The 16,608-nt window shown below is 37.3% G+C and overlaps 1 protein-coding gene and 2 long non-coding RNA genes across 3 annotated transcripts in view; 2 read left to right on the top strand and 1 right to left on the bottom strand.

Moving 5' to 3' along the window:
• Nucleotides 1–9,040: 9,040 nt before the first annotated feature.
• Nucleotides 9,041–16,608, top strand: part of LOC121255867 (mediator of RNA polymerase II transcription subunit 22b-like) — a 15,044-nt gene continuing 7,476 nt past the window's right edge. Inside the window, exon 1 of the mRNA XM_041156408.1 lies at nt 9,041–9,326. Coding sequence (XP_041012342.1) covers nt 9,141–9,326 — 186 coding nt within the window. The 5' untranslated portion in view covers nt 9,041–9,140. The remainder of the gene's footprint in view (nt 9,327–16,608) is intronic.
• The window catches only part of LOC121255868, a 26,047-nt gene continuing 20,595 nt past the window's right edge, over nt 11,157–16,608 (bottom strand). The window contains exon 3 of the long non-coding RNA XR_005938870.1: nt 11,157–11,338. This is a non-coding gene — a long non-coding RNA (uncharacterized LOC121255868). The remainder of the gene's footprint in view (nt 11,339–16,608) is intronic.
• Nucleotides 13,010–14,688, top strand: LOC121255869. The gene is made up of 3 exons (XR_005938871.1): nt 13,010–13,283; nt 14,308–14,315; nt 14,678–14,688. It is a non-coding gene; the product is annotated as an uncharacterized LOC121255869 (long non-coding RNA).

Here is a 16,608-nt window from a genome sequence, read left to right as displayed (position 1 = left end):
TATGAGGATCATTGTGCAATATTTCGGTTTGATCATGAGTTTTGGAATTGGATAAAATTGCAACAAAAATCAAAGAGAATTAGCCTTTGAAAGTTTCGGCCCTAGCATGTTTCTTATAGTTGTGTTGGGTTTTAAATTTTTCGAAATTGATATTTGAGTCTATGACAAAATTTACATGGAGAATGTAAATTTTGGTATTTTTGGAGTTAGGATGTGAAATCCATAAGTCAGGAGTAAAATTGTCATTTTTCCACATGTAAGGGTAAAATAATCATTTTACTCTAAGTTAGCATTTCTTCATGTTTCTATTTGTTAGTGATTAAGTTTCTAACATTTAGAACTCCTACTTACAGTTTCTCGTTTTCCTACTTTACCTCATAAAACGCAACAATCATAGTAAGTTAACTCTTAACTTACTATCAGATTACTATGTATATATGATGGGTAATGGAACTATAGTCTATGTATGTATGTTATCATATATGTCATACTATGCCATGTCACTTCATGATTATTTGTTACATAATTTATTCTGTCACGTATTTCTATCTATTACAAATATATCATGTTACGTAATGCTATCTGTTATACGTATGTCATGTCATAAAATATTGTACGTTACATGTTATGCCATGTTATGAAATGTTGTATGTTACATGTTATGCCACGTTACAAAATGTTGTACATTACATGTTATGTTTTGCCATGAAATGTTGTTTGTTACATGCTAAGAAATGTTTTATGTCTCATTGTACGCCATGTCTTTAATCTTATGTTTATGTCATGTTATGTTACTTCAGGGCTTCGGTCATTTCATTTCATGTCACGTTTCGTTTCGAGTACAATTTGTGTATCTTGGGAACAACGTTTCATGTCATGTCAAGTCTGTTTACATCTATCACGACCTTAAGTTCTAGGATGAGGTAATATTCTAGTGGAACTCCCTTGTTCACATTGAAGTGTTTAAATTAGTGTGAAATTCCCTAGGTTGACTAAGTAAGGTCAACAAGTTGCGAATGTGGCCAAATTACCTGGTCACTAGAGTGCAGTAGGCACTAACGCCGATGGTGCCATCCACATTTCAATTTCATTTTTATACATATTAGTGCTGGTGCATATACCTGACACGAGATATGTACAGTATGTGTTCATAGTAGGTGCAGATACCTGTGAACTAACACGTACAATACGTGTGCCCACAACAAGTGCATATACTTGTGAACTGACATGTATCTTTCCGCACTCATAGCTGGTGCAAATACATGTGTTGTGATGCTGTAATCAGTAGAGACACATGGCTCAAGGAGACCTGTATAGCACCCACATTTCACTTTTAATTATCACATTTAATAGACAAGATTACTCTATTATGGTAATCCCACGAGACAAGATGTAACACCCCGCTTAATTAACTATTAGATTAACCCTTAAGCATTCTAGATTAGACTTTTAATTTTGGGTTATTACTTACATTAAGATTGATAGTGAGGTTAGTCTTAATCTTGGCACTTAGTACCATTAAGTTAAGTATTAGAGAAGCAAGCCCATTAGTGAATTTAGTATGACTTTTAGGACCTTAGAGCATTCATGGGCCTAGCCCAAGAAGCCTTGAAACCAAGTCCATAGGGAATTCAAGACTTGGTAGCTAGCCTTAGTCCAAACTTAAGGAAGGTATAAAGCCTTTGGGCCAAACTTGGTGTAGAATAGACTCATGGCCCAATTAGGCCAAGTCAAACCTTTTCAAACTCATCTGAATGGATTTTGAAGTTTATTTTCAACCTTAAGAATCTGGAAATGAGGCCTCTCTCATTCAAGCCCAAGAGCCCATAAGTCATGAACCCACACGCTTGGCCCTTTTAAACCTGCAAGGCCCAAAGCCATGTCTGAATTTATTTCACTATTCAACTTGAAAGCCAATACACCATACCATTGGTTTCCTTAAGCCCAAATCATACCCTAAGTACCAAAATTAAGTTTTGAAAGTTGGCTAAGACCATTAACCATCATACTTGAAGTTAGTGAACTTTAAGCCATGCTTTGGAACTTAATTTTGTTTAATCTTTTCTTAACCTTCTAATTTGAATTTTTTTTAATTGATTATTTGATTTCATCATAATTATACCTTACTAATACCCTAGCTAAACATCCCCACACATCATTAAGGAAAATAACATATCAAACCCCAAACTTTGCATCAATCGGCTATGTGTACTGTCCATTGAATACTTGGACTGTTTTGCCCTTAGGCCTAATGTTTTTGTGGCTTGACCTCATGGGCAATATGATCCTTAAACACCTCATGAGACTCCTTAAAACCTAGTTTGAGCCTTGGACAAAATTGGTTACACAAGCCAATTCAATTGACCAAACTGATTGCACCTTAGTCTAGTTTGAGTGGGAACCGGTTGGGTTGGAATTTAACCAACCATCTGTCCTGGTTGAGCCACCACCCTATGCCACCTCCTTCACCACCCAATCCCCAAGAGGTCTCATGACCATCATGAAGAAATTAACTCAGTTTTTCCCACTCAAAACCCTCCAAAATCGAAGTCAAGAATCTGCCAAATAAAACCACCTGAACCGGCCGGTTTGCAAGGGTGGTTTTGAGTGACTTTTTGTCATCTAAATCATGCCCCAAGTCCTGGAAACCTCTACAGGACCAATGTAGCTACAATGAAGAGGAAATCATGGTGGTTTCAAGCCATTATTTCCCCTGCACTATGTGACATAAGCCCTGGAAAGCAAGCTGTAAAATTTCCTGACTAGTGCATCGCCTACTTCACCCAATCACCAAGCATCCAAGCCAACATCTCCTCCCCCCTTAAACCCTATAAATACCTCCCTCACTTTCTCATTTCCTCCACACCTCAGCTTCAAGCTTCCTCTTGAGTCTTGAGAACACTTCTCTCCCTAAGAGATCAAAAGAGTGAAATCGAGTGAGCTTTGGTAAGTTCTTGAGTGTTCTTGAGCAAGGTTGTCTTGAGTGCTTGGAAGACTACACAATTCGTAAGTTTTCTTACTCTTGATCTTAGTTATCATGTCAAGCTTTGTTTTCAAGTATTGGTATGAAATTTGGTTGAGTTTTGATAAGGTTATCATGCTTAGTTCAAAATCGGGTCATTAAAGGGTGATTTTAATGATTAAATGATTTTAATTGAAAATTTAGTTATGAAATGTTTTATGCATGATTTGAAATGATTTATTACTGTTTTAGAATGATTATGAAAGGTTTGATTTGTGATTAAAATTATGCCATGATAGGTTTTAAATCTATCTTATTTTGATCGTCAAGTATGAATCGGTTTTGAATAAATTGGAGATTTAGGATATCTTAGCCTTGATTAAGTGTTGGGATGAACTTGATTATTCAAGGATTAGCCTTTATTATGTCATTACATATGTTAGTGATAATTTGTGATAAAGAAAATCTCATATGCATGTATTTATAGGAATCAATAGTTGAAAACACACTTAGGCATCAACTAGAGTGCATTGGGTTGTGATTGTTTGAGCAAGTTTCACTTTGATTTTTTAAAATCAAACTGAATAGATGATTTTAGAATGCCAAAAATATAACGTTCATAAATTTTGGTTAAATTTGGAGTTCGTTTACAATTAATGAAAATTTAGGGCCTTAATAGCAATTTTTTAGGGTCTAGGGGTATTTTTGTAAATATTTATTTTAAAAACCTTCAATTTTGAACCTCAACCATAGAAGTATTAATCCTAACTTAGCACGTACTTATTTTCAGCCGCTATGACAATTTTTCTAGAAGTTTGTAAGTTGGCATCTAACTTACACATTGATAGATTATTTATAAATTATTGATAAATGTTTCATTTATACTTCAATTGTCATTTTGAGTATAAAATATCATGTTATACATTCAGTTCATGTTTCAAGTACATGTTCAGCTGATGCTTTATGTTCACGCTCAGTTTAGGTTTCAATTCACGTTAAGTTCATATTCAGTTTCAGTGCAAGTTCAGTTTATGTTCACGTTCATGTTTAAGTTTATGTCGAAATCAGTTCACGTTAAGTTCATGTCATGCCAAGTTTAGTTTCAGCTCAGTCTATGCTCAAGTTCAAGTCATGTCAGTTCATACCATGTTATATGTCGGGTTACGTCATGCTTATTTATGATTATGATTATGATTATGGATTCAGGTCTTTACTGCCATGCCTGCATTTGTAAACTGTATGATAAGTTATCTGTTAATTTGCTGAGATTTGTAATTAAATCTCACTGTGGTAGTCTCAACTACTATTCCCCCAGAATGGTAGATCGTGTACTAGAATCAGGAGGCGCTTCAGAGATGATCGACTAGAGACGATTGATTAAACATTGACAACATGATGTGGAGGTCATAGCCTTAGTACTCCCATTTATCATTAGTATTATGGCACCCTTAACTGAGTTGTGTGAGCTACTCAATGGATTAGTCTGTTAGTTGCTTTAGTTCCTACTTGTACTTAAGGAGCTCGGTCTCCGGTACTCTTATGATTACAGACCTTTTGGACTCATGATGTAATCAAAAAGGTCTACCATTTTAATGTTTATGGATTATGTTTTAAATATTTGGGATATCTTTAGTTTGATGCATATTGTTGTTTAAGAAAAAAAATTATCCGTTGAGAATATTATATATTGCTAGATGCATGTTAGAAACATTGCATCTTTATCTGTTATGAACGGGAGCAGGTAACCTTGTGTTGTATGTCCCGGTGCTTCAGATATCCGTTCGATTCCAAGCGAAATCTGGGGGCATCATAGACTGGACTGAAATTGATGAATATTTTAATATATGAAAATACTTAATGACCATGACTGAATAAATGATGGTACCAAAAGACTGGACAAATTGCAATATCGGGTAAGTAGTACTGGTAGTGCACCCAGTGCTACCCCCTGACTGAAAGGGATTTCCAACCTGTCGCCAAGGGTAGAATACTGATCCAAAAGACCGCTAATCCCACACGGGGCGTAATAGTGTGTACCGGCTAAAGGAAAAGTGAAAAGAACTAAGTCGAATATTGTGTAATCATTTAGCTCTTTATGAAGGACGTACAAGGTGTCAAACGTTTTTAGAAATGAAAACGTTTTCAAAGAAAAACCCCACCCTGTAATGTTTTCAAATGAAATGAATGTTTTACGTAAAGTATGTAGATGAATGTGAATGCATGACTGAAAATCTATGTTAGTATAGTTTTACAATATGAAGTAATACTTACTGAGTATTCAACTCACTTTGTTTTTATGTATGTCTCTCCCCCTCTAAAGGATAAAATGAGGACGAAGCATCATGACAGACATGGCCCAAGGAAAGTATGACAGAAGCCTAGGCGGTTTTATGTAATGTATGAAAGTTTTGTAAAAGGACTTTTAAGTTTAACTTAATGATTTCCACTACATAACTCTCTCTTATATTTATATAGTAGATTTTAGTTTTAAACTTAGAGTCTTTTATATCTTGGGAAAAAAAGGAAAAAGTTTTAAAAGGGTTAGTAATTCCCGTCATTTAAAAAAAAAAAAAAAAACTATTTTCAAAAGTCCCACCACAAGGATGAACATTACACCCTCGTGCCTGCGGGTTAAGGCCACTAGGTGCACAGTGGTGTGTACCCGTCATGCCCATTATGCATGGCACTCATAGTGGCTGCCTTACACGCACAATGCGTGTCACGTGCACAGTTCACACCCCACATGCTCAGCTTGTGTCCTATGGCACAATACAAACCATGCATCTCGCATATGCTCATGTAGTCTTTTCCTTCTTTTTTTGCAGGTGTTAGTAAAATAAAAAATAAAAGGTAAAAAGTGGAAAAACTTATCTGAACTTTTGTAGATGATCCCATGAGTCGGAGAATATCCTTCTCCTAATTCCGGTATAGAGAATTAGTTGATCCTATAGACATCGACAACTGTTAATGCATAAATTTACACGACAGACCGGATTGGAGGAAATAATTATTTCTAGCCCACGATGATGATTCGGGTTTTGATACAATGCATTTCACATTCATCCTTAAAATAAATAATAAATAAGCAAATAAGAATAAACAGAGAGAGACACAAAGATTTACGCTATTTGATGTAATGCCTACGTCCACGAGGTATTTGGAGGCAGAATTTACTAGTACTATAATGAGTGATTTTACAATCTTTTATGGCTTTACAAATCTCTCAATACAATGGAGAAATTTTTCTAGAGGTTGAAGACAATGTCTCCCTTGAGAGAAGATCCTTTTGAGTCGTTGTGTGTTGCGGAGTTTGTACGTATGAAGCTTCTGTAGATTTGTGGAGATCTCATCGAGATCTCCTCCTTATACATAGATCTATTTCCTTGGAGCGAGTTAACTTGCCTTATGAACTTGAGTCTGAGTCTCTTTCCTTTTAGGAGTCTAAGGCTGTGTTTGGAAGATGAACCCAACTCAACTCATCTCAAACAAATAATTGATGGGATCCACTACTTTTTTAATTTTTCATAAAAAAGTTAAACTCATCTCAATCTATTTTATACATTTCAATCCAAAAAGTTAAACTTATCTAAACCTAAAAAAGTTAAACCAATGTCAATGGGATCCACAAAATACTACTATTCACAACTCATCTAAACATCCAAACGAAGCCTAAGTCAACTTGTCTTATTTCTTCTTAGTTTCATCCCTAAGTTAAAATTTTAACTTTATTTATCTCAATATTTTGAATACCGTATTGGTGACCGTTTCGGTCGAGGCATTAAACAAGATATTTTAGTACCAGTATCGTTTTGGAATAGTCTATAGATGAATAAGTTAAAGTAAAGGCTGAAATATCAGATAGTACGGGCCGAAATTCTGATCGGTACGAAACTATACCCTTCTCTGTACCTGTTACGCCACAGAAACAGTATATTTCAGCTGTACTGGCCAGTACATGACGAAATTCAAAACTTTGCTTTATCTCTTTTCTTATTTTTAGTGACAAGCTGGATCAAGTCAATTCTATCCCAATAGTTATGAACTTAGCTAATGGGAGGCATGCATTCAACATAGGGGTGCTACCTGTTCTGCAAGAGGCGGGGGCGGTGCGGAAGCGGGGCGGGGCCCCGCTGCCCACCCCTAATTCAACATTAGTTTTTTTTTTCTTTAAAAAAAAGAATCAGTCTTTTATTTACTTTATGTTAACCTGACTAAAAAAAATGCATTCCTTTGTTTATTTCATGATATACATGAAAAAAATATTTCTTTTAATTAGAAAAGTAAATCTAAGCCAAATGAAGTTACCTTTCGCTGGGAAGCGGCATCAGGAAAGTGAAATGTTACATGAAAAAACTCATGGGGTATAATTTCGTGGTTTTTAAGATAACCTGTTTGGATTGAGAGATGAGATGATTTATGAATAATAATGAAATTTGAGAGTTAAAATTTGTGAATAATAGTGAATAATAGTGAGGATCTCAATTCATCTCTCAAACCGGCTTTATAAGTCTTATTTAGATGATGAGGTAATTTTAAATGATTTAAATTTATTTATAAATAATAATATTTTATAAGTCTTATTTAGATGTGTTTAAATATAAATGATTGAGATATGTATTTGAATGTATGAAATAGATTGAGATGTATTTAACTTTTTATGAAAAGTTGAAAAAGTGATGGTCATCAATGATCTATCTGTTTGAGATGGGTTGAGGTGATCTTGACATCCAAACATAGCTAGTAGCAAGAGCCCCCATCCCATCATATCTCATTTCATTTTATCTCATCTCAATATCTAAACATCACAAATCATTACAAATACTTTTCAATTCAAAATCTTCAACTTTTTCATATAATCATTACCAAATCATTACAATTTTTTCAAACTTTCAAATAAAACATAAAAAATAATTTAACTTTTTTAAATTTCAAAATAAAAATAATATTAAGAATTATATTCTAACAATATTTTAATAGAAAATGATAGTATAACTACCATGTATAACCACAAAATGTGCCTACTCATATATTTTTATTTTTTCTTATTGGTTAAGAGATTGACTATTAGTGAATTTACATAATTTTTTTTAAAGGTTAAGGATATTTAAATAAAGAAAAAAAATCATTTATATTAGTATGGACATTTGGTGGACACATTTAATAGACACCCTAGCATTATCCTATTTTAATTTTAAAATATTTTTATTTAATCTTTTCTCTCTTATTTTTCAAAATTTCAATAAATATTTTAATTCAAATTATTTTATTACTATTTATAAATTATTTTATTTAGATATGTGATATATCTTATCTCACTGTCCAATCGAAGCCATAGAGAAATTGCGCATCTAAGCTTATACGTAGTGGTATAACGAGTCTGGTTCGGTTCTATTTTGGATATATTTTAGAACCGAATCGATATATATCGGTTTTGAGATTTGAAAAACCGATATCGCACCGGTTACACCCCTAAATAGATACTTTTGATTTTATCGATTCCGGTCCGATTTTTTGATATATTATAAACTACTAATACTATAAACTATGATGATAATATATTAGTTATTTATATAGAATTTTAAATTTTAATGTTATATTAATTAGTAATTTATCTTATAATATAAAATTATTTTATATATAATTTTGATCATATTATATATGATACAAAAAATCATATAAAAAATTAAAAAATATACATATGAGAAAAATCAAAACCAGACTGATTTCCGCCTATTTTAAAAAAGAGTGGGGCTACTCTGCCGCCCCACTCTTACCGCTGGGCTTACCACCTAGCATTAATTTTTTTTTTCCTTTTTTTTTTCACATTTTTTAATACATTTAAATATTTTTAAAAAATAAAAAAATACACCAATATACTTAAAAACACTTCTTTAATTACTAAGTAAAAAAAAAAATTTTTGCCAAGTAGTCAAAAGGAATAGTCAAATTGGAGTGACAGACTAGTGTTTTCTTTTTTAAAAAAATAGAATCAGTAACCGTATGAACCCAACTTGATATGGGACCAAATCCACCGTTGGTCCGATCCGATTTACGGGTTGACCCTTTTTTTTTGGGACCATTTTCCATCGTTAATAACTTAATTGGACACCATCTCTGTATCCGTACTTTATTCGGGAGGGGAGTGGACTAGGCCCGGCTGTATGTTTTGCGAGAGAGGATGAATAAAGGAGTCGGCGGCGGCGGCGGCGGCGGCTTGGGAAGTGCTGCCGTCGGTGCTGGAAGCGGACCCACGGCGGCTGCAGCGGCAGCGGCAGCTCAGAAGCAGAAGTCGTTGCTACAAAGAGTCGAAACCGACATCGGCAACATCGTCGACAACTTCAGCCACCTCGTCAATGTCTCCCGGGTAATCTTTTTTATTTTTTTTAAGTAAATACATACTAAATCTGTCTATACCATGACTGTTTCTTGCGAATTTCTGCCCAAATTCCTTCTTATTTGGTCTGACATAAGTGGAGGGATGATAAATCTGTCCTCAGCGGAATGAGGATAAGGAAGCAGAAGTGGCCACGTTAAGGTAATTGGAAACTGGATAAATCATTTCCACGAAACCAGTATTTTGGCTCTTAGAACAATACATTGTTCCAATATCTTCCAAAGGGCGGTGCAGCTCCGTAATGCACCACCCTGACATTGCCCTTGGTCTAACCTGCCTTCAAGACTGAGTAATGGTTGTCTCCCCCAAATGGAAATCCTAGTCCTATGAGCCAGCCCTTTTCTGCCTTGACCTGGTCTCCTCCTAGTTCTTGGTAGCTTGGGTTTCTCCAAATAACTCAAAATATGTCATTTTTCTTTGTAATCTCACTGGGGTTTGCAGCAATGGAAGTACTATTTTGGAAACAAAGAGATATTCTAGTTTTAAGATTTCTAAAGGAACTGCTAGGATGATGTTTAATGTCTCAAGAAGCGTGTGTTCAACCTTTAATGCTTTTGATGGCGGCCCCACAGATTTATCTCAGTAATTTCCCAGGGAAGGGTGGTTGTGGAATACAAGCCTGAGGATAAGTTAGATTGTTAAAAAACCTTGGACACTTTGTCAGCAACAAAAAGGAATAAAAAAGTAAGGATTTCGTGCTCAAAGATATCTTGCCTATGTCCACCTTATGGTAATATCAACTAAGAAAGTTCCTCGTCATTCTTCACCTTGGGACAATAGATTGTGTCCTTCATTTCTATTAATACAAGACAAGGCTTCTGATATGTGTGGAACAGTCGTTCAAACATTAAAAATGAAGGACTCCACCCATCTTCATAAAGCATCTAAGTTTCTTGTTTAATGCTTCTTTGTTTGGAAGCATGTCTAGAGTAGAAGGTACAAGCTATACAGTAGTATAGTTAACTATAGTGGTGATTCTCACCACTGGAGACCTAGGAAGGGGATGGGGGTAGTTTAGTTCAAACTTTTCATATAACCTTCCCATCAGATGTGTTGTTGGTTACTAAGCACTTGAGAAGATTCAGACTATCATTTACTGATTTCTAAAACTATGCATGAAGAATGGGATACAAATTGACCGAATCAGCATCTCTTTCTTTCAATAATGCCTTCGCTAGCAAAATCACATGACCTGAAACTTAGGGAAAGATCTCAACTGTCGTTGTTTTCTAACATGGATCATATTCGAAGTATGTGATGAACACTTTTTAGCTAGGACATTGTTTCCATTGTAGTTTGGCTTGCATCCTTTTCCCCAACCTCACCAGGGACATTAAAACATAAAAATTAAATGAGTTGAATACTTGATAAAATTGATACATCACACCACCAATAAGGCAGAAATAAGTTTTTTTTTTTTTTTAAAGAAGCATTCACACATTTTAAGAAGACACTCAAATGTATCACCAACCTTTTTCCTTTAATCTCTTAAGCGGCGAGCACACACTTATGCCATGTTTAATCTCAAGGATCACGGTTTCGTTCTTGTGGCCACAGGTGGAACATCCTTTAAGATATGGATATCACTTGATAACTTGGGTGTTCCAGTGCCAATCCCTGTGGACCATACAAGATGGCTGCCTCTACCTCTTCTTAATCTCTGATATCACCGTTCATCAATCATAAGGCCAAGAAACCGATTTAAGTCATTTGTATAAATTCCAAACAATCACATTAGCTTCCTTTCCTTTCCTTTCCTTTCCTCTCTATCTTTGCCTTTGCTTTTTCAACATGTCATATAATTTTTTTTTTTGATAAGTAAAAATATTGTATATATCAAAAGGAGAAACCAAGTACACTGAATGTATACAAGAAAACACCTTGCCCAAAATGACCCAACAAGCCCCTAATTCCCCAAAAAGCCCATAAAAAAACAACCCAAAGTACATCAGACCCGACCCCAATCCTTGTTTCCCGTATAACTAAAACTCTACCCGAACACCAACCCCAACACCTTGATTCCCGTATTCACAATACCCTCCCTTTAGACTTCCCTCTAGTTGAACTACCACCCTTAGCGTCGTAGTTGATTGTCGAAAAGAGACGCTGTAACTCCTTGCTTTTCTTGAAGCTTGATTTGGTTTCAAGTGTGCGGCATGCCTCGATCGTAGTAATTAGTTCGTTAAATTGGTCTTCACATCCTCCATGTGAAATTCCCACGAACTGCTGAATCTCGTTAACTTTCGGCAGAATCCAATCCGCTATTGGAGGAAGATAGACTAGGGGAGCCACAATATCCCCATCAACCTGCACTCCCGACTCTAGACATTCCTCTACACAAGGCACCAACGTCAAACCCATTGGTTCTCCAGTAACTCCATTGGTTCTCTCCAATGGTATCGGAGTCTCCATTGGAGATTCTGGGGTGACAACAAGTCCCTTTACCTCTGGGGTGATAGCGGAACCTACATCTCCTTCAGACCTCGGCAGTACACATTTTTCCTTCAACTCTGACGAGGGAGCCATAGTTTCTTCAGGGACCAAGGGTATAATACCGACTATCAATCTATCTTGTGTTACACGAGGCGAATGACATTCCATTACTGATGTCTCTACGCCAATACCCGATGTAGACCCCATTTCAAATAACCCAGATTTCCTTTTGACCTGCCATACTCTCCTGGATTTGGTTATAGGGACAGGTGCCGAATCCAATCTTCGTTTTCCTTTTTCTAAGTTTAAAGGATTCGGGCCTATCATGTTTCTTACCATCCTGTTGCCTCCAGCTGAAAGCCGATCTATTTTCGTAGACAAGAAAGTTATCACTGTCTTCAACTCGACAAGTTGGGTTTCCATCTCCTTTAGAGAATTGTGCATCTCGACAAGTTGGTCTTGAGGCGTGATTGAAAGACCCCCCACACTTTGAACCCCCGAAGCATGTCCCGTCTTTAGAGTTGCCGCATAGGATTGCCTCTCCACAGAGGATGTACTTGGGTCTTTCTCCATGTTCTCCCTCCCTGCCACACCACATTGTCCTTCCAAGCCGTCACTCCCTCTCTTGCCGAAGGAAAAATGACGCAGCACCTCTCCCATCCTTCTCCAACCACTGCCCCCCTCTTCAGGAATGAAAATAAAATTCTTCCTCCCCCCACCACCATACTTCTCCACCGCCATATACTGTTCGCGAGCATTTGAGCAGCGATGCGCTGTGAAACTGCGTCGACCTTCCCGGACAGTGGAGAAAAAATCTTGTTTCTTATCCTGAGTACATGCTTCTATGGCCTTGACCAGCCACTGCACTGTTGTCGAATCCAGAACCAACTTAGATATCACCCTTCGACTCCTTTCAGTAATGGCCAACATGCTTCCCTCCTTTACCAATGTACAGGATTTAGATTCTATGGCCAACTCCATAGAAGAACCCATACTGACCCACTCCCCTTCTTCAACAACCATTCATCATCTCAGAGAAGCACTGCGAAGTTGTGGACTCCAGGTCGTGCTCACTGCAAGCACTGCAGAGTTGTTTCCAGCTGCAAATCATGCTCATAGAAGATGTCGGAGCACTTGCCGGAGCCTTCAGGGTCGATGGCACGACCAAATGGAGCCTTCGGGAGGATCGTCGGAGTACTCTGAGAGGCAAATCTAAGACGCCGGAGGTTGAACTGACGCCAGACGGCCCTCAGCGAAGTCGCCGAGGTCCGTCGGCTTTATCTGTGCCGAAGGTGCGGTGTGTCTCGCCGGCGAAGGGTGGGTGGCGGCAGATCTGGTTCCTTGGGGTTTTTGCGCCTCGTATTGTTTTCTCTCTCCTCTGGACCGACGCCGGACGGCCCTCAGGGAAGTCGTCGGGGCCGGTCGGCTTTGTCTATGACGACGGTGAGAGGTCATTCGCCGGCAAGGGTGGCGGCGGCTTCCTTAGGGTTTTATGTATGAGAGAGTTTTCCTTACGTACGGAGAGAGTTTTCACGTTTCCAGGACGCTATTCCTAGACACCTAACATGTCATATAATTATAACATTTCTTTTTTTCAAATGGTATTGGATGCATTAAAAGGGCTACTTAGGGTGGCTACATAACATCATAATACATGCATAATCTTAGAGAAACATTGCATTTTCATTTGAAGAAATAAAGGTATGATCATATCTAATTACCTTGTTTTCATAGCTTGCACAATATCACCACTTATTTTGCAGCCTAGTATCTATTAATATCAAACCTTTTTACTCTTGCTAACACATAAAATCCCTTTCATACATGCTTTTGTAGATATGGACAGATCTGATTTCCTTGATTTTAACTTGTGTTTTCAAAGAAAAAAATTCCTTTATTCATGAATAAGAACTTGGTATCAAGTTGACAGTGATGGCCTAACTTCTATGGATGTTAAGGTCCTTGAAAAGTCTCCTATGGTTGCTGTTTCACCCCTTAGAAACTTTCTACAACCACCTTAGTATTCCGTCTCCTGATCGAATAGTGTTAGGTGTCAAATGTAAAGAGCATGCATATGTCATTGTTTAAATGGCTAAAAAGACTACTATGCTAGGGCTGATGGAAATTTATTTTTGTAGTCCCTCTAAAGCCTCTGTTCAGGTCTGCTTTTGGGCCTAAGATCTTTTCTTGGTCCTAAAAGTGAGATCTTAGGCCTCAAATTGCTAAGTGTTCGTGTGCATGAGTGTGTGTGTTTAGGTTGCATAATTAGCCTCGTGATTTCAGTCTAGAGAAAACTTTCTTGGTATTCGATTTAAGGGTTGTGCAAGGTGTTATAACCTCTAGGGATACTTTAGTATTTGAGAGGTGGTGCTATCAAATTGTTAAAGCAGTGAAAATCCTTCTAGGGAAGGGAAGTTCTTTGTACCTTCCTTTTAGGAGGCCACGAATAACAATCTTTTTCATTGATGGAGCATTTGAAGGAGTAAGGCAGGTATGGTTACCTTCTTTATATGGACAGCTTCCTTAGTGCTGCATGTGCAGAAAAAAGTGGAGAAACAGTGGGTCACTCGCTACTTCATTGTGATGTTGCCAAGGCATTGTGGGATGATTTTTTCAACATGGTTGGACTTGCAGCGGTTATGATCTTGCCAACTGGAGAGGTCTTTATGGCATCCCGCAAATTACAGCAATATGGAAGATGGTTCTCATATGTCTACTATGGTGTATTTGGAGGGAATGGAATGACCGAAAATTTGAAGATAAGGAACGCTCTCTGGAAGAACCTAGAAGTCTCTTTTTCAATACTTTGTTTCTCTGGGCAATAGCTATAGACTTCAATGGGCTCAATTTTCATGGTTTCCTTGTTTCTATTTCTAGATCCTGACTAGGTGTTTTCTCTTGTATACAGCCTGTGTATTTGGGCTATGCCTATTCCTATGATAGCATTAATAAATTCCGTTTACTTATAAAGGCAACTGCTTTTGTTTGCGGGAAATCGAAGTATAGAAATTTTTTATGTCCCTAAGCTCTTATTCTAATTATTAGGAACTTACCTATCGGAAAAGACCCTAAAAAAGCTGATGACAAAATTCAGGATGAAGAATGTTTCTCATAAAAATAGAAAAGAAAAGAAAAACAGTTGTTAGGAACTTAAAAATATTTCTTGGATTGCTTAACTAGGAATCTTGAATAAAGAGAAGAAACAGAGCTTTCATGAGTTCTTTGAGGCAGTCTGGCCTCTTTTATAGAACACCCTACAAATTCTGAATAATATTGACCAATGAATTGTATTGATTAAAAGAAGAGCTACATTTTTGGTCTATTGAAAACCAAGTGTAATAAACTTTTTTTTTTATTATTATTTTTTTATAGGTATACGGTAGTATTAATAAGGATAGGCATAGCCCAAGTACATAAGAAGATATACAAGAGATAAGACCTATCTAGGTCGCTATAGAAGAAAGAAAATCATGTATATTTAGGCCATTAAAATCTACAGCTATAGCCCAAAGAAATAAGGTGTGAAAAAATAAAGCTCGAAGCTCCTCTAATGTCCGCTCATTACGCTCTCACCATATGCACCACATAATGTAGGTAGAGATCATCTTCCACAGCTTTGATTTGTGGAGCACCACCCGGCATCACCCAACTGGCTAATAACTCAACTACTTTGGCAGGCATCACTCAATTTAACCCTATTCGACTGAACACTTCGCTCCACGACTCTCGCTATCTCACAATTTAGCAGGAGATGATCCACTGTCTCGGCAATTTTCTTGCTCGTACAGCACCAATCTAAGATAATTACCCGACGCTTATGCAGATTATCGGTAGTCGAAATCTTACCCAGGGCCGTTGTCCAAGAGAAGAAGAGTGCTTTGGGAGGCGATTTATTCGTCCACAAACTTTTCCATGGGAAATGAGTATTTGGTAGAAGTGTAAGGGACTTATAAAATGAGCAAATTGAGAAAGTACTCTAACCTGCAGGTGTCCACCATAACTTATCTTCTCCCAATCCATTCAGCTTCATAGAATACACTAAGCTAAAGAAAGCCTCAAAACTGTCTATTTCCCAATCTTGGGCTGCTCTACTAAAAGTGACATTCCATTGGATTTGGTCCCCTGAACGAACCATGAGGTCCGCCACCGAAGCTTCCTGATCACATGCCACTCGGAAAACGGATGGGAAAGAGTCCTTTAGAGCCACCTCTCCACACCAAATGTCCCTCCAAAATTTTATATGAGTACCCTCCCCCACCATCAATTTTGTATGGCAAGTAAAGACCCCCCACCCTCTTCTTATTTGCTTCCAAACCCCCACACCATAGGACCCATTCCCTCTCTAGTACACCAACCCCCCCCCCCCCCCCCCAAAAAAAAAAAAAAAAATAGATTGCCATGTTTGCAATCCACCACTACTTTCCAAAGAGCTTCTGGTTCCATATTGTATCTCCAAAGCCATTTCTCAAGAAGTGCTCGATTAAACATTCTCAAGTTTTTTATCCCCAACCCACTTGAAGGAATTGGCTTACATACCTTGTCCTAGCTGGCTAGGTGAAACTTGAAATCATCCCCCATCCCACTCCATAAGAAATCACGATAGAGTTTTTAGATCCGTGCCACCACGATAGAGGCGATTTATTCGTCCACAAACTTTTCCATGGGAAATGAGTATTTGGTAGAAGTGTAAGGGACTTATAAAATGAGCAAATTGAGAAAGTACTCTAACCTGCAGGTGTCCACCATAACTTATCTTCTCCCAATCCATTCAGCTTCATAGAATACACTAAGCTAAAGAAAGCCTCAAAACTGTCTATTT

The sequence above is a fragment of the Juglans microcarpa x Juglans regia genome, chromosome 3D, assembly GCF_004785595.1.
Source record: "Juglans microcarpa x Juglans regia isolate MS1-56 chromosome 3D, Jm3101_v1.0, whole genome shotgun sequence".
In the NCBI taxonomy this organism is placed as follows: Eukaryota; Viridiplantae; Streptophyta; class Magnoliopsida; order Fagales; family Juglandaceae; genus Juglans; species Juglans microcarpa x Juglans regia.
The sequence above is the reverse complement of the archived record's forward strand: the minus strand, read 5'-3'. Positions and strand labels throughout refer to the sequence as shown.